General features: G+C 42.5%; 1 protein-coding gene across 1 annotated transcript; it reads left to right on the plus strand.

The window, feature by feature from the left end:
- Positions 1–3475: 3475 nt before the first annotated feature.
- On the plus strand, positions 3476–9818 carry LOC117077380 (X antigen family member 1-like). The gene is given in 5 exon segments (XM_033201051.1): positions 3476–3658; positions 3661–3754; positions 4867–5006; positions 6977–7103; positions 9705–9818. Coding segments are annotated over 5 exon segments (483 nt in total). The 5' UTR covers positions 3476–3559; the 3' UTR covers positions 9728–9818.
- Positions 9819–18535: the final 8717 nt, after the last annotated feature.

Consider the following 18535-nt stretch of genomic DNA (forward strand, 5'->3'; position numbering starts at 1 on the left):
TCACCCTTCTTTCCTCACTCCCTTCATGCCTCATTCCCTTCCTTCTTTCTTCTTTTTATAAAAAGAAATGAACTGATATTTTTGAAGTGGGAAGATCAGAAGAGTTCATGATTTTTTGCGAGTTTCCTTTTAACTTTTAGTTTAGGCTCGGGAGTGCATGTGCAGGTTTGTAATATAGGTAACCTCATGTCATGGGGTTTGTTGTACAGATTATTTCATCACCCAGGTATTAAGGCCAGTGCCCATTAGTTATTTTGTTCATCCACTCCCTCCTCCTAGCCTCTACCCTCTGATAGGTCCCAGCATGTTGGCCCTCCCTGGGTGTTCATGTGTTCTCAGCAATTAGCTCCCATTTATAAACGACTTCATGTGGTATTGGGTTTTCTGTTCCTACATTATTTACTAAGGATAATGGCGTCCAGCTCCATCCCTGTTCCTGGAAAGAACATGATCTCACTACTTTTTATGGCTGCATAGTACTCCATTGTGTATATATACCACATTTTAAAAAGTGCAGTCTATAATTGATGGGCATTTAGGTTGATTCCATGTCTTTGTTATCGTAAGTAGTGCTGCAATGACCATAGATGTGCATGTGTCTTTATAATAGAAGGAATTATGTACCTTTGGGTACCGTCCCAGCAATGGGATGTCCCAGCAGGGCCAAATGGTATTTCTGTTCTTAAGTCCGTGAGGAATTGCCACACTCCTTTCCACAATGGTTGAACTAATTTATACTCCAATCAACAGAGTGTAAGCGTTGCCTTTTCTACACAAACTCACCAGCATCTGTTATTTTTGTTCTTGCTTTTTATCATGTCTTACAGACTCTGACTCTGTGTTTTGAGACAGGATCTCTTTCTGTCTGTGAAGGTGAATTCCACTGGTGTCTGAGACTTCCCAGGATTCCAGCTCTCTCAAATGCCTGTGTTTGAACTTAATGAATTTGTTACATTTTCAGTGGTTTTCTTCTTACCCCCTGTTATGGCTGTCACTTCTTCCACAGATGCTCTGCCAGAGGTGGTATAGTTTATGTGTCTCATCCCTCCTCAGAGGGACTAGTCACCCCTTTGTATCGGATCCCATGGCTGCCTTGTTACCTCAGGACTCTCATGACCTAGAAACAAAGCAAAACAAAAGATAACATTATAGATTATTAGGCCTTTTCCATTTTCAGGGCTACAGTGACTTTCTCTTGAGGCTTTCTAAATCTTACCTGGTGGTAGAACTCTCCTTTGTTAATATTTTGACTTCTGGTACAAAAATACAGCATTTAAACGTGTGAAGTAAAACATAATCCAGGGGCCAGCTGACTATGGTTTGAGATCTAAATATAGCCCATGACTTGTTTTGCATAGCCATTGAGATAAGATTTTTTTTCCATTTAAAAGTATTATTTCTAAAAAAACACAACAATACGCCACAGAAACTACATGACCCACAAAGACTGACATAATTACGATCAGATCTGTTAAAGCAAAATTTGGTGACATATTTAATCAAATACCTGTTATTCTGCTTCGCATTATCGCATACATCTTTTCATCCATTAATTACTTTATTTACACACGGATTGAAAATGTGGATGTTACTCTACTCCCTCAAGAAAGCATCCAGCTTTATGATACCATGGTCTCAGTCTGGGAAACTTGTCCCAGGGATCAGGTCAACACACAAACATATATTTGAGGTAGGAGACTGGCAGGACTTGTTTTCTGGTCAGAACTGAGCCTATAGCTTACAATCAGAATCTATGGCTATTTCTGAAACATACACTGTCTGAATGACCTACAGGTATACTCAGGGAAATCAGTTACCAGTCCAGAGATTTAAATGTGAAATAACACAACCTAAAAAGAAAAAAGTAAACAGGTGTGAATGTATTTAGTCTTCAGAAGAATTTATTCTATTACATTTATTGGAAGCATTTATAAAACTGGCCAAGGTGGGAGGATCGTTTGAGCCCAGGAAACTGAGACCAGCGTGGGCAACACAGTGAGACCACTATCTAAAAAATGATTAAACCAATTACCCAGGTGTGGTGTCTGCACCTGTAGTAGCAGGGACTGGGGAGGCTACATCGGGAGGATTGTTTGAGCCCAGAAGATGGAGGCTTCAGTGAGGTGTGGTCATGCCACTGCCCTCCAGCCTGAGCAACAGAACCACACTCTGTCTGGAAAAATAAAAATAAAAAAGGATTTATACATAAGGATATGAAAATAATTCATTTTTTCCATAAAAGGTCTTTGGGAGACACATCCTCCAGTGAGGGACTGTCTGTTCCCAACGTTTCTGAATGCGTGAGATTGGACAAAGAGAAACGAAAGCTCTCAAGTCCCTTTTTTCTACTACAAACGCCCTGGGGACGTGAGTCGGGGGACAGCGGAAAACCCTACCTTGTCCTGCAAAGTCCCTGGCTCAATGTGCATGTCCCTTTCTATGAAAGTTCCTTGCTGCCCGTGCGCCTTATTCTCTGCCTTCCGTCCCTGCACAGCTGTGAAAGGAGAGGTGGTGACTTCCTTCTTTCGTGCTGACTACGACTTAGCCAGTAGGTCTGCAGATCAGTCCTCCCAGAAGCTGAAGTGTGAGTGAGTGTGAGGGGAAGCGGACAGGCTTCCTGTGTGTTGTGCCACTTGGTCCATGGCCTCTGAGGTCGTCATCTTTCTACTAAACCTCAGCGATACCGCCATGGCCTTGCTGTTGTGGGGATCCTGGGCCTGGGAAGAAGGAGGGGCATAGAGGACAGCGGAGGAGGGTCAGGTGAACATGGAGTGAGGTTTTTGTTTGTTTGTTTTGTCTGTCTGCTTGTTTGTTTGTTTTCACAGAGTCTTGCTCTGTCACCAGGCTGGAGGGCAGTGGCGCAATCTTGGTTCACTGCAACCTCCGCCTCCCGGGTTCCAGCGATTCTCCTGCCTCAGCCTTCTGAGTAGCGGGGAGTACAGGCCCACGTAACCACACCCAGCTAATTTTTGTATTTTCAGTAGAGACGGGGTTTCACCATGTTGACCAGGATGGTCTCGATCTCTTGGCCTCATGATCCACCCGCCTTGGCCCCCCAAAGTCCTGGGATTACAGGGGTGAGCCACTGCGCCCGGCCATGGGGTGAGTTTAGAAAGCTGACATTATTTGAGGTATTTGAGTCCTGGGTCGGGGGCAACCCACACACAGAGAGGAGTGATTCCAAAGTCATTAATGGGGACCTAAGAAGGAGCACAGGACAGGACCAGGCGGGATAAGGAGGGGCACCACAGCCCTTAAGGCAAGAGGGGACCTCACTGCGCATGCTCCTTTAGTGCCCGCCTCCATGCGCATGTTCACTGGGTGTCCTCCCATCTGCCCCTTCGCCAGTGTGGGGAACGCGGTGGAGCTGTGAGCTGGCAACTGGGGTCCGTGAGGTCTGGATTCTTTCTCTCCTACTGAGACACAGCGGGTAGGTTCACAGGTCGATCCAACTGGGAGTTGAAGTGTGAGTGAGAGTGAGGAGGAACCAGCGGGCTTCCGGAGGGTCGCATGTTTGGTGACTCAGGGTGAGAAGGGCCTCGAAGTTGTCGTCCCTTTCATGCGGTTCTGCACCCATTGTCTTGTCACGGCCATAACTAGGGAGGAAGGAAGGCTGAGGAGTGGAGGGGCTCAGGTGAAGCTGGGGCGATGCTGGGGTGCTGGTGGAGGTATCCGAGTCCCAGATGAACCTGTAACCCCGACAGAAGATTCCACACTCCCCAGATGGGACCAGGGGAGGGATGGCATGAGCGGTATGGAAGGGTCCTGGAGACCCGGAACGCTGCCGGCTAGTGACTGCAGCCCCGAGGTCTGTAGAGTGCCTGGTACTGGTGTCCTTTGAGGAGTGCCCACTACTTTGTAGCAAATTCTCAACTCCACTGTGGAGATTCCAATGGGTGGGGCTCTGAGTTCCTAAAAAAAGTGATTTGGGTCCGGAGCGGACGAGAGGCCTAGCAAATCATTATGTGACAAAATTCACCATCACTTCAATTTTAATTCTCTAGCTGTAATTTCCTACTTGTCTCCCTGATGGAGTGTCCAGTTGTGAAACCAACCCCATGGGAAATACCCTGTGTTTTCTGCCGGGAGCCTTAAGACATTGCTCCGCTAGCTAGACCTACTTAAGTGGCTTTGCAAGCATTCGTTTCAAAAGTTGCACACACTCATACTGGCCCGGGATTTTCAGAGTATTTCTAAATTAAAAAAAAAAATGACCAAGTTAACATTTGACCATGAAAGTGGTCGAATCTAGTTGTCTTGTAAAGTGTATTTTGCCAATCACAGTATTCTGCTTGGAGAGTGAAATACGTGTTGATGAGGAAGATCAACGTATAGGCCTATACCAAGAAGAAGTTCACAACCTCCTGAGTTCATTGTGCCTCTGCTTATGAATGTCTTAACATTCGATGTTTTCTCTTAGCAGAAAGTTATTTCTCTGATAGTGTTGTTGGACTATCAGAATGGTAGTCCATTGTTTATGGCCTCCCATTCATAATTGTCTCCCATGTTGACAAAAAATGATCATGGCATCCCATGAAGGAAAGATTAGTCCAGAGGATGATATTTGGGTTTTGTGTGGATGGATGATCATGTGTGCCCAGATTTTGTCCACAACTTCCTCCTCATGCTTATTCAGAACAGATTACACTCATTCATCCCAACATAGACTAAAACGGCTTCCAAAGTCCTTGAGGGTATCTATCTTTGAGTAACTTCTCTGAGGAAAGAATAATGTTATGAAGTACAGGTATATGGGGTAGTGTTGGAGGAATGCCTCTAGAAGTACTTATGATAAGAAGTATCTATTTCTGTATATTTATATTATTGACATGTATTAATAGCAAAACTTTTTATCTGCACATACACACACGGACACACACACACACAGAGCCAGTCCCAGGAGCCCAGTAATGGAGAGCCCCAAGAAGAGGAACCAGCAGCTGAAAGTCGGGATCCTACACCTGTTCAGGAGACAGAAGAAGATCAGGATAGAGCTGAAATCCAAGGTGCTGGGAAGGGAAAGAAAGCATGTCTATGGGGCGGGAAAAGGTCAATGTGTGCGTCATGGTCTATGCCATGAGCAGTAACAGGAGGAAGGAGAACAATAGAAAAAGATACCAAACATTTGCCCGATGTTGACAGGAAAGGGGAGAGTATAGTTTGCAGTTTCATGCTGTCCCTGGATATAAGGAATCTTATTTTATTCTTCGAGATGGATTTTGTGTGCTTGAAAATACAGTCCTTACTAAGTCACTTGAAAACAGTTAATTTGGTGTATAAAAATGTACATTATTTCACTAGTTTAATTTGATCCTCTTAGAATGTTGGTGTATGATCTTCTCAGCCATGGTCTCCACAGTATTATAAGCACCCGTTAAATGTGTGTAGAGTGCAAAGTCACCCGAACTTATAACACCATGAAAAAGGCCCCTTTGCAAAGGGATGTTAGCCCCATTGTATAAATAAGAAAACCGAGGCTCAGAGATTGAGGCTTGCAAAGAACACTTGACTCATGGAGAAGGAATTCATATTATGTTCAAAGATTTGTGTTCTTCCTACAATCCATGTTGTAATAATAAAAAGTGAGCAGTTTGCCTAAGAGGTATAGCACTCGATTGTGTCTGTGCCGTAAGGTACTTCAGTATTGGCTCAGGACAAAACAGTTCAGTGAAGCAGGATATTAACTCCAGAAAAGAGCTCAATGAATGATAGCCACTGTTTCCTTTGATCGGTGTTTTTGACTGTATGTTGGATGAAAGTCGGATAATTCAGGACACTGGTATACAGGGAGCTATATTAGTGTGATTTTAAGGGGGTTTTAACAGTTGTTTAAATACATTCATAATTACAAAAGTCAAAGTAGGATAAGATTATCCTGAAACAGAAAATGTATCCTCAACAGGTAGCATTTTCAAGCTAAACATTGACTGAATTTGGGCCTACTTTCCATAGTCGCACTGCAAGACAGTGATTTTTCTGTTACTTTTGGTACATTGTTCTAAATGGGATTCATTTGTGTAAAGTTACATATAAGGTTCTTGGTCCTAAGCATACCACAACGTTGATTAACTACCCAAACAATTTCCAAGTTACCTCAACAAGGGATGGGTGTCACAACTGTAGAATTTGTCAGAGGCCCGCCAAAACATTGATCTAATTCTTCGGAAAATTACATTTCACTTATGATTAAAGTGGCATTCATGCGGTTGACTTCAGATTCCATAGATGGTTGATACTTGCTGTTCATAATACACAATGGTAAAGTGCGGGAAATTTATGTGTAGTGTGAGTCATTCTTAGATTGTAATTCAAAATAAGACATTGGGCCAGGAGTTCACGGCTGTAATCCCAAAATTTTGGGAGGCTGAGTTGGGCAAATCCCTTGATCCCAGGAGTTGAAGACCAGCCTGGACAACATTGAGAAGTCCTGCCTCAAACAAAACAAACAAACAGAAATTAGTCTTGGCGGTGGGGTGCACCCATATGCTCAGCTACTGCGGAGGCTGAGACAGGAGGTTCTGCTGAGCCTGAGAGGTTGGGCTCACACTGGGCCTTGATTGTGCCACAGCACTCCAGCCTGGACGAAAGAGTGAGACCCTGACTCAGAAAACAATAAAATATCATAAAATATCATAAAACAGGGAAACAAAGGTGTATCATCTTTGAACGACATTCATTACCACGCTAACTGACAGTTTTTTTCTTTTTATTTTCTTTCTTTCTTTCTTTTTCTTTTTAATGTGGCAGAGTGTCGTCTGTCACCCAGTCTGGATTGCTGTGGCATGGTCTTGACTCACTGCCACCTCCAGCTCTTGGGTTCAGGTGACGTCGGCCTCCCAAAGTGCTGAGATTACAGGCATGAGCCACTACGCCCGGCTCAGGCTTTATTTCATAACGCTAAGGAAAAGAATATCATCATTTTCTTATTTATATTTCATGTCGGAATGCTTAAATCGATATCCTTTGTATTTTGAAGTGCGTGACATGGAAGGTGATCTGCAAGAGCTGCGTCAGTCAAAGACCGGGGTTAAATCTGGATTTGGGTGCTGGCGTCAAGGTGAAGATTATACCCAAAGGAGAACACTGTAAAATGCCAGAAGCAGGTATGTTATCCAACAAGATGCAAAGTTATGTGCTTACTCATTTATAGAATATTATACTTTTGATATTAGAGGGATAACATTACTGCTATTTTCAAAACACAGTGCAAATTCAAACTTCCTTTGAAACGCCGTTCAGACCCAAATGCCAGATGGCAAGACTTAAACACTATGAGATACAGAAACAAATTGGGTCAAAGCCATATTGAATCATCAAACGTGGCAGCATTTTCTTAGTGTGGTGTGTAACCCACAGCTAACATTTTCAGATTCTTTTCTAATTTCTGCTTTTAGCAAATACGTAATGCATTTGTAATAAGAGTTTGTGTGAAGTATGCTGAGCCCTGAAGCAGATTCTAGTACCAGCTCTACCATAATTTGTGCGACTCTGGATGAATCGTATAAATTCCACACGCATCCTTGCTCTCATTGAAAAGAGTGGATGCACATCAGATAGATTAAAATCCATTTCATTGCTGATTTCCACATGCTCTGGTTCTGTTGGATAGAAGACCAGGATATTCTGATTTTCATGATTTGTTTTTCGTAACAGTCAGCTTCCGTCCAATTATAATGTCTGAGTTGAGATTTCATGGTACCTAAGAAAATGACTGGGCACTCTGCTTGATGTTTGTTTTCCTGTATGGAGCCCTATGTGAGTGTTCTTGGATTTTTTCAAATTCTGAATTCTCTGGCTCTTAAAGAATAACTGTGTTTTAAAGCCTTCCCTCAGTGAAGCCTTGAATGACTGAATGATAAAATGGCAAGAGATCATCAGGTTTCTGTGGCCAGTGAAGTAGGGAGAATGCATGTAGGTCAGTGATGCTCAAGGTGGGTGTAAGATGCTTCTGCTAAGCGTGCCCCCTGCCCTCCTGTCAGTCTTCATGAGCTCCTTCGTGTAATTAAGTTGAAGACTCATATAGTAGAATCACCTCTAACCGTAGCATAAGTTACATATTACAGGTTTCTGCCTTGAGACATGAGACGATAGGGTTTGAAGTTCAACAACAGCAGGGTGCTAAATCCGGAGTGGTTGACGTAATTGTGTTTTACACGTATTTTCCAAATTGGTGACTGTTAATTACAATAACTCTTGAAGTTAAAGGAAGCACCCTATGTTTAAGGGAGAAATTACCTACATGTTTTTACTCTACTCTGCTGAACCATTCCATTACACTATTTACATTAAAAGATAGTTCTCAGACTTTTTCCAGGAGCCCATTGAACAAGCCTCAGTTGTATTCTTAGGGAGATCATAGCTTTAAATGCACGTCTTATTAAAATAAACAGCGTATTCCATGATAAAGGAAAAGAATACTATGAAATAACGATGAAAGAGCCACAGAATAAACTTAAAGGAAAAAGAAAGAGGTAGTGCATAAAAGACAGGTACGAATCATTAGTAAAAGGAAAAGCAGTTGAAATGTCATAAATTTAAAAGATTGGTGTTTTGAAATTTAGCTATAAATAGAGTATTTGGTCGTTTACACAATCTTGAAGAAAATGGAAAAAGCACGACATGGAATATGAACAAGACAGAGTGATTTAATATAGGGCATTATTGAAAGTGAATACAATCTTGAACGCTAATACTTTCAGAGCACGGATGAAGTGGTTGATAAGCTAGGAAGGCATATATTATTTATTTCTCGAATACCTGATTATCTAAACATCCCAAAGCCTGTGGAAGAAACTGTGAAATATTCCAGTTGTCCCTCAAAAAAACATTTAGTTTTAGAAACAAATTTTGGGTTTTTCAGCTGTCCTACTCTTGTTTTCCATTTCCGTATCCCTCCATTTTTTCATGTGTGACACGGTCCATAACGCTATCACATATTGATGACAAAACTGAGAGTAATAGCTTAAGAGTAATGCGACCACATAGTTAATTGTACAAATGGGAATACTTTCAAGTGTAAAAAGAGGCATGATTCATGTTGACATCACGGTAGGAGAAAACTGGGTACAAACGGTTACTGTACCTTACAAACCACAGAAGGGTGAACGAGCCCAAATAAATGTTTTTGCCCTTCTGCACAATAGAGTAAAAACAAATGCAATGCTGGCCTTTCTATTCACTTCACTTATGCAGTTCCTAAGGTGACGTTAACCGTTTTCTTTCAAGATAGTATTCAGACCATTTCCAGGAGCCCATTTGGCATCCAGACCGCAGATTCAAGCCACAACATTAAAAGAGTGTTTGCCAAAAATTTTACATTTTTCATGAATTCCTTTTTTGTTTCTTAGGATTTTTGTGTGGCGCTGGTATTTTGAGTAAAACTATGCACAATGTTTGCTTTCTACTTTAAACCCCTCTTTAGTGGGTTCACTTCATTTAATGTGTTTGGACCTCGGACTGTCTTGCTTTCCTTGTAGCACTAGAAAGCAGAGTGTGTTTGAAAAATATCATTTAATGCATCCGCTTGGACGCTATTGTCCAAGTCGCTACAGAGGTCTATCTGAATGTAAGCAAAAGGGTGACTCTTAGGCTTCTGCTTTTGTCCATTGTAGAAAACTAAAACTCCGGTGTCTTTTCCATATCCTTAATGTCATCTAAACACAGTTCTGCTAGTAATGTTGCCACCCGTTATGTTTTTGTTACAGGTAAAGGGCAACCACAAGTTTAAATGAAGACAAGCTGAAACAACGCAAACTGGTTTTATATCAGATTTTTGACTTAAACTATCTCAATAAAGTTTTGCAGCTTTCACCAAAGAAGGCCTGCTCATCTTTTGTTCACTTCCTTCCCAGGTATTTGATAATGTTGAAAATCGTGGCTGGGTGCGGTTTCCCACGCCTGTAATCCCAGCACTTTGGGATGCTGAGGCAGGAGGATTGCTTGAGCTCAGGAGTTTGAGACCACATGGGGCAACAGAACAAGACTCTCTACAAAAATAAAAGAGTGAATGCATAATGTATGCACATCTCTATGTAGCTGTCTTCCCAGCTACTCTAGAGCCAAAGGGTGGAGGATACCTTGAGCCCAGGAGGTCCAGGAAGAGGTTATTTATTTTTTTTTTTTTGAGATAGAGACTTTATTTTTAAAAAGCTAAGTATCATTTTTGAAATTTTGTATTCTGATTGAGCTGGTGTGTACAGGGGTGATATTATGAAATACATACTTGGTCCTAGACCCTGCTTCCTGGCAGACAACTCCTACAATTTTTAGAATCTCCACAAAGTGGTTTCTTTCTGTATGCTAGTGAGTTGCTGGCAGCACCTAGGTAGCTCTAGGCTGGGGAATAAGAGTGTTGGGACTTTCAGCCCCCAGCTCAACCTTCAGGAAGGGAGAGGGGCAGAAGGTTAAGTTGATCCCCAAAGGCAGGACAACAGTTTAATCAGTCACACTTACATAATGAAAACCTTCATCAAAATCAAAAGGACAGAATTCAGAGAGCTTCTGGCTAGCTGAACATATGGAGGGCAGCATGCCCCTAGTGGGCACAGAAGCCCCCTGCCCCTTCCATCATACCCTGTGCTGTGTCTCCTCATCTGCTTCCTTTCCTAGGGTATCTCGCTTGCCACAGAACATGTGAGAAGTCCCTGGGCTATAGAGCTAGATGAGAGAATTAGGGACTAGGTAGAAGAAAGGGTCAAGCAACCAGGGCAACCTGCTGAAGCAAGATGACTTGGGTCCTACCTACACTGTCTCTTTAGAGACTACGGCATCAAGTAGCCATGGGTTTCCATCCTGCCTCTCACACAGTGCCCTTGATATGGTGGGCAAGATACTTACACCCTTTGGGACTGTTTTTCCATTCCTAAAGTAGAAATTACAATATGTACACTAAAACTACTTGCTATGAAGAATAAAGGAAATAACATCAAGCAGGCTTTACATTGCAGATAAATTTGGCTTCCTACTTAGATTTCCTTTTTTCCTTTAGATTTCAAACTTTTTCATTTCATTTTTCCTTACAGCTGCATATCTAGTGTGTGATAACCTGCTTTTGAATTTTAAGTAAGAATGTCAACTTTTAAAATACACTTGAATTCAGAAAATAAATATTTGATTTAAGTATGTTAATTTAGTAGCAGTGTAGCCGGTGTCACCCAGGCATAGATTCTGAAGTTAATTTGTAAATAACTGAGGTGTGACAAGGCCAAATGTAAGTTCATAGTAGGTGCTGAAAACTTAACTTGCTGTGTGTGATGCCATGAAGAAAAAATCAATACTCTGTCTATGCTACACCACGCAACTCAATACAGTAGTGTGTCAATTGCTCAAGCAGTCCCCAAGCAGCCCTGTGATATCTAACAGGGCTTTGAGGATCACCACTAAAGTCATTAGTTTGCCTTTTCACATATTCTTAAATCTGCCAATATGGAGACAATGTGCCCAAACAGATCCAAGGGGTTGATTGCTCGTAGACAAAGCAAAAGCAAGATCAGCATTGTATAAGCACCGTATCCCTATTCCCATAGTGTGACAGTGAATGGGAGGTACTCAGTGATGGACGGCACAGATGGTTGGTCTTTGGCCGGTAGGGAGCCCACCCCTGTGCCCTAAGGCAGTGAGCAATTTACACTCCACAACTGTCCCTATGATGAAAAAAGGCCTGTGCTTACCTCAAACTAGGAGATGGATAAAGAATGGCCTGGTGTCAGCCTCAAGGCAGATAAGGAGCTGGTGCGAAAATACCTATGGCAGCTCCCACCATGCTGCCTATCTTTCCTTGTTCCAAGGACATTCAGGATATTCTGCCCAGACTCAGGTTAGCCTGTAGTCTAGCTTTGCCTACTTCCCCTATGTGGTACCTGCAGGAGCTCCAGAGCACCATGCAGAGCCTTTACCGTAGTGTCCAGTACGAAACCAAAGACCATATGTAAGGTGCCTAGAAACATATCTCCAATAAAGACTCCCAAACAAGGGAGATGTTTTTCTGTTAGGATCATTACAAAAAGTTAATTCATCAATTCAGTAGACATGCATGAGTGGCCTGCCATGTTACAATAAATACTTGGGATGCTGAAAATTGGAAGAACAACCAACAACACCTGGTACTTGCTGTGGGGGCTGTCACACTATGGTGGGGCAGAGAGGCCACTAAACAGAAGAGCAGCTGAAGTGCAAAGGGATAAACACAGGGAAGGGACCCAGGGGAATAAAAACCAATCAATGTATGGCCAAGGGGCAGGAGGAAAATAACACTGTTTCACGAAAACACACTCTTTCTCCATTACATTTCACCTTTGCTGAAATCAATATATCCATGTCTGTGAGTCTATCGATGAACTCCATTCTGATTTGTTGATTTTTCCAAATTACCACATTCTCTTGATTACTATAGAATTAACATCACTCTTAATATTAGGTAGTGTGAGCTCCCCAAAGTTATAATTCAGCATTGTTTCAGCTGTTCTGGTTCATTTTCCTTTCCAGGTAATTTTGGAAAATGACTCCAATGAAGTGGGTTGTATATGTTGAGGCAGTTTTGCTTTGAAGGGCAGCAGATAAATGTATTTGTAGCTATAGAAGGACACAGGGGAAGAAAGTGAGTTCCCTCCTCAGCTCGGGGAGTGATCCAATATAGAGTGAGCCATTGATAGTTCAGGAGAGAAGAATGATCATTGCGGCAGCAAAGCCCCTGGGAAAGTGGGAGTTATGGGATCCTGGGCTGAGGTGAGGGGCTTGCTTCCATTAGGAGCATTGTATGCACAAGGGAGGCAGAGAATGCCAGGCCCGACAGGGGTAGACTGGATTTTGAATGCTCTGAGAATTCCCAGCAGATAATGTCTGTCTTCTGAATGAGTCATTAGGGTAGGTCATTCAAATGGAGGAGGGTTCCTGGGAATTCGTGAGAGTATGGTAGTAGTGAAGTAGGATGAGTGTGAAAGGGAGAAGCAATTCTGTTGTGGTCATGGACTTAAGGTAAAATAATTTCCAAAGTTTTGAAGTTTTCTCATCACTGCTCAGCTGCTCAGATACAGGCATCATTACATGCTCATTATATTAGTAGGAGGAGCAGGAATTCTAGCTCATAAAATAGATAGGATAATGCTCACCTCCTGAGGGGCACTAAAAATATTTCTATTGGTGTGTTAAGGCTGCCATCAAAAACTACCATCGACTGGGTGACTTAAACAACAAAAATGTATTTTCTCACAATTCTGGAGGCTACACGTCTGAGATCAAGGTGTCGGCAGAGTTGGTTTCTTCTAAGGCCTCCCTCCTTGCCTTGTAGGCAGCTCTTTCCTCCCTGTGTCTTCCTTAGCCCTCCCTCTGTACATGTCTGTGTCCTCGTTTCCTCTTCTTATAAGGGCACCAGGCACATTGCCTTAGACCCCACTCTAATGACCGCATTTCACTTAATTACTTGTTTAAAGACCCCATCTATCTCACATACAGTTACAGTCTGAGACTCTAGGGGCTAAGACTTCACCATATGAATTTTGTGCAGACACAACTCAGCCCATAACAGCATGACTGTTGGTTTTATATTAAAACTGTTTATTTTGACACCAAGTCTCACAGGGTGACCCTGGCTGGAGTGCACTGACTTTGCCATGGCTCACTACTGTCTGGAACTCCTTGCTCAAGGGATCCTGCTATGTCATCTTCCTAGTAGCTGGCAGTACAGGTGTGTGACATCACAGTGGACTAAATTTTGTTAACCTTATGTAGACAAGGGCAGAGGGTTGCACCATGTTCCCCAGGCTGGTCTGGAACTCCTGTGCTCATGCCATCCTCCTGCCTCAGCCTCCCTCCCAAAGTGCTGGGATTATAAGCGTGAGCCACTGAATCTAGCCTTCTTTTACTACTACTTTTACTACTCTTATCACTATCATTTATTTCATTCTTGCAAGTACCCCCAAGGTAGGATGTAGTCATGGAAGCCCAGAAAGCTCATCTCTTGCTGAACCTTACCAGGAATGGAAGTACTAATCAAACAGACAAAACTCATGTGTTTTTGAGTGGAGTGTAACTGAGAAAGTCAGATTTGTTACATTTCTTATCATGAATTCATGTGTTATTAAAGTATATGTGTACAGAAAATAGTAGTGAAGAATCATCAGGTCTCATAAAACCTACAGACATAATGGAAATCATACTAGATTTGGAGTCCACTGAAATATACCTGGTGGTCAGGCAACTGGAGGAAACCTCTGCCAAATGTCTCTGCCTCCTGAAATCCTGAGGCAGGTGACTAGTAGTGGAATCCCATAGCCATAACAAACACTCACACACTCATCATTCACACCTGCCTGAACACTTGCACATTCACCATTCACACCTGCCAAAACATTCCGCATTCATCATTTACACCTGCTCAAACTCCCACATTCACTATTCACGCCTGACCAAATATTTCACATTCATGATTCACACATGCCCAAAAATTCCACAATCACCATGCACACTTGCCTAAACATCCCACATTCACCATGCGCACCTGCCCAAAATTCCCACATTCGCCATTCCCACCTGCCTAAACTTTCCCTCATTCACCCTTCACACCGTAACCATTTTTGGTAGAACTAAAACATTACTTCTCATTCCCAAATCTTATAATAAGGCACATTATTAGCAACACCTGGTAAATTGTGGCACACAACCCTCTGCAAGGGATCCCAGGATGAGTAATTATCAACATTCCAGCAGCAGCAGCAACAAGTAGCAATACAGGGGAGAGCAGAGGAGATGGGAGTGGCTGTTGTTCAAATGCTTGTGGAGACTATACCTGTCAAGAGCTTTCTATGGTGTTTATTGTGAAAGAAGCCTCCTGGACAGTGAGGTTCACATGGAGATGTTTCCATAGGTGCCCTTGAAGCAGTTTACTGCACAGGAGAAGGTTAAACATTTTTTTATTGTGGCAAAATGCACATAGTTTATTTTGTGTTTCCTGAAAAATTCATATGTTGATGTCCTGACCCCAGGTACCTCAGAATGTGACCTTATTTGGAAATAGGGTTATTGCAAATATAATTAGTTAATTTCAGATGAGGTTGGGTGGACCCCTAATCTAATATGACTGCTGTTATTAGAAGAGGGAGAAATTTGTACACAGACGTTGCTATGGCTTGGGTATGGTAGGTTTGTCTCCAGGAAAACTCATGTTGAAATTTGACTCTCTTGCCCTGGTGCAGTGGCTCATGCCTGTAATCCCAGCACTTTGGGAGGCCAAGGCAGGTGGGCAGATTACCTGAAGTCAGGAGTTCAAAATCAGTTTGGCCAACGTAGTGAAACCCTGTCTCTAATAAAAAAAATACAAAAATTAGTCAGAAGTGGTGGCATGCACCTGTAGTCCCAGCTACTCGGGAGGCTGTGACAGGAGAATCACTTGAACCCGGGAAGCACAGTTTGCAGTGAGTTGAGATCACACCACTGTTCTGTAGACTGGAAAACAGAGCAAGACTCTTTCTCAAAAAAGAAAAGGAAAAAAGAAATTTGCCCCCTGCCCCGCCCCTCCCATGGCAGTGTTTGGAGGTGGGGCCTAGTAGGATGAGTTTGGTTTACGGGTGTGGATCCCTTATGAATGACTTGATGCTGATCTCTTGGTGAAATGGTAAGTGAGTTCTCAGATTCACAAGGCTGGAGTAGCTCTTTAGGGAATGGATTCATTCCCTTTATGTGGGTTGTTGTAAAGCCAGGACACCCCTCAGGTTTTCCCCTCTTCACAAGTGTCCACTTCACCTTTGGCCTTCTCCACCATGTTGTGATGTGGAACGGAATTCCTCACCAAAAGCCAGAGGGCTATGCATTCCCTTTAATTTCTCAGTTTGCAGAACTGTGAGCTAAATAAATGTACTTTCTTTATAAATTACCCGGTTCTAGGTATTCTTTCTAGGAACACAAAATGGACTATGACATGCACACAGGGAAAAAAAACATAGAGCATGAAGGTAGAGATGAGGGTAATGCATCTACTGGTCAGTGAATGTCAAGGATTGCCAGGAAGCCAACAGAAACTATGAGAAAGGCATGGAACAGATTCTTCCATTCAGCCCTCAGGAGTTAACCCTGCCCACATCTTGATTTCAGACTATTAGCCTCCAGAACTGTGATAAAATAAATGTCTGTTGTTGAAGCCAGTGAGTTTGTGGTAATTTGTTACTGCAGTCCTAGAGAACTCTCAAAGATTGTGGTAACAGGAAACGAAGTGCTGCTCTAACAAATACCTAACAATGTGAAAGTAGCTTTGGAACTGGGTCATGGAGAGATGCTGGAGAGTTTCGAGGTACACGACAGAAAAAGCCTACACTTCCTTGATGGGGCAATTGGCAGACATATGGACCTTAAGAGAAAGTCTGGCAAATGCTCAGAAAAAAAACAGAGAGTTATACAGAAAATTTCTGTCATCTTAGAGAATACATCCAACATCAAGAACAGAATGTTGCTAGAAAAATGCATGTTAAAGTTGCTTCTGGTGAGGTCTCAGACAGGAATGGGGAACATGTTGTTGGAAACATGGACTCACATTCCTTATGAGAAAATGGCAGAGAATTTAGCCAAACTGCATACTCTCAGATACGAAGTAGAATTTGAAGTGATGAACATGGGTATTTACCCAAGATTTCTTAGCTGAGTGTTGAAGATGTTGCCATGTTTCTCCCTGCTGCTGACAGCAAAATGCAAGAGAGGAGAAATAAATCAACAACAGAACTGCTAAGAAAAAGAAATCAGCCTGCAATGATTTAGAAGATTCTCAGCCTATTCAGACAGCATGCCATGAAAACACGGCTGAGGATGTAGCTGGACAATTGATTGCTAAAGAGGTGAGGTATGTGAGTCATGGCTCCATCAACCATCTCAGAATGCAGGAACAGAGATGCAGTTATCCAGTAAAGACCTATGCAGGACTCAGGGTCTGTTTGCCCAGTGTCTCAAAGACACATACCATGACCTGATCCCTCAGGAATAGATAGTGTTCCAGCTTTATGGGAATGACCTTCAAGGTGTGGAGCACTTGGAGTACTTTCAAAATGCCTCAGGCTTCACTTCTCTGCTTGGATGGAAAGCTCATCACCCATGGCAGTAAGGGAGGTAACTTTACTACTGGAGCTGACCTGTTGAATTTTTCTGTCTAGACAATGAAAACTTCTGGGAGCACTTCTAGTTTTCCGTAGCCTCTTAGTAATTAGTAATTGATGTCCCTAAATTCCGTGTGTCCTCAGGAACCATTCCTTTGATCCTAGGATGGTACCAGCTTTTGTGCTTTTATGTCTAATCCATAAAAGCCTAATTTCTAGTCTACATGAAAATAAGACCTTGTTCACATCACACATTCCAACACATTTCATTTGTGATTCCTGAATGTAGGTACTATTTAAAAAAAAAAAAAAAAAAACTTAAAAACCTGGTCGTGGAAGTTAGACCCTGTTATTGTACTTTGTGAAGAATTTCCTCCTTCAGGATTAATTACTGATGGGTTCATCAGCACCTTTGTAAATAAAGGGACAAAACCATGTGGCACCTACGAGTGGGGTAAGATGAGGAAGTAAAGGGAGACCACAGCACAACGGCTCTTCTCTTGTTGGAGTGAAGAAACTGCATCCCTCACCCATCCATCAATATTCTCACCCTACACCTGAGCGTTCCCAATTTAGGTGGGAGTTTCTAAATGGCTCGCCCACAAGTGTTGGTAGGGATGTTCTAATGCGAGGGTATCCATCATTGGTCATCGTAAAACAAAGATGAATGGAGAGGAGAGTTTTGTGATCTGTTTTCACATGCACTGCTTTTGGATGTATTGATGCAAAGTCATGTGCTCTTGGCAATCCCACAGCAGCTATCTCAGAAGATTGGTCCTTATGCCAACACGGTTCCTGTTTCAGAGCCAGAAGCTCCTTGTGGCTTGGTGTCTTAAACTTAGATTTGTGGCCATGACCTTCCTCTGCTCACCCAATTCCCGGTATTATCTGCTGGGTTTCATGGTTTCTTCCAGTGCTCCCTGAGAACCAGTTGTGTAATGACATTACAGATTCTGCCCTCACAACACCAATTCCTCTACAATGGCCATGTACTTACCTTCTTGGAGCCCCCATGTGTGTCCTCTTCAGTAGGGTTCCGAAGAAATCTGCTTAAATATAGATCTCATTCTGATGTTCATCAGGCTACTTAGAAAGCTGCTCATCTCATCTTAGGACATGTGTACTTTATTCCTTTTGTGTACTTTGAAATCTGATGCTATTTTATTAATGATGTGGACCCTTGCAGTTAGGTACTTTTAAATATCTTGGTGAATTTAACTCTGGCAACAACTTGAAGAAGTCATCTTGTGATCCTCATTTTACGGGTGAGGAAACTGACACTCGTAGAGGTAGAGTAGCTTTATTAACTCCACATACGCTTTTGATGCATTTCACATCTCAACGTAGAAGTCTTCCTGTAGGGCTGATGCTGTGCACTAGCAGGCCCTATATATACTGATGAAAATAAGACTATTACCCACCTACCAAATGGAAAATTAATGCCATGGCTGGATGAAGACACT

This window comes from Trachypithecus francoisi, unplaced genomic scaffold, assembly GCF_009764315.1.
Source record: "Trachypithecus francoisi isolate TF-2019V2 unplaced genomic scaffold, Tfra_2.0 Lachesis_group6, whole genome shotgun sequence".
Classification (NCBI taxonomy): Eukaryota; Metazoa; Chordata; class Mammalia; order Primates; family Cercopithecidae; genus Trachypithecus; species Trachypithecus francoisi.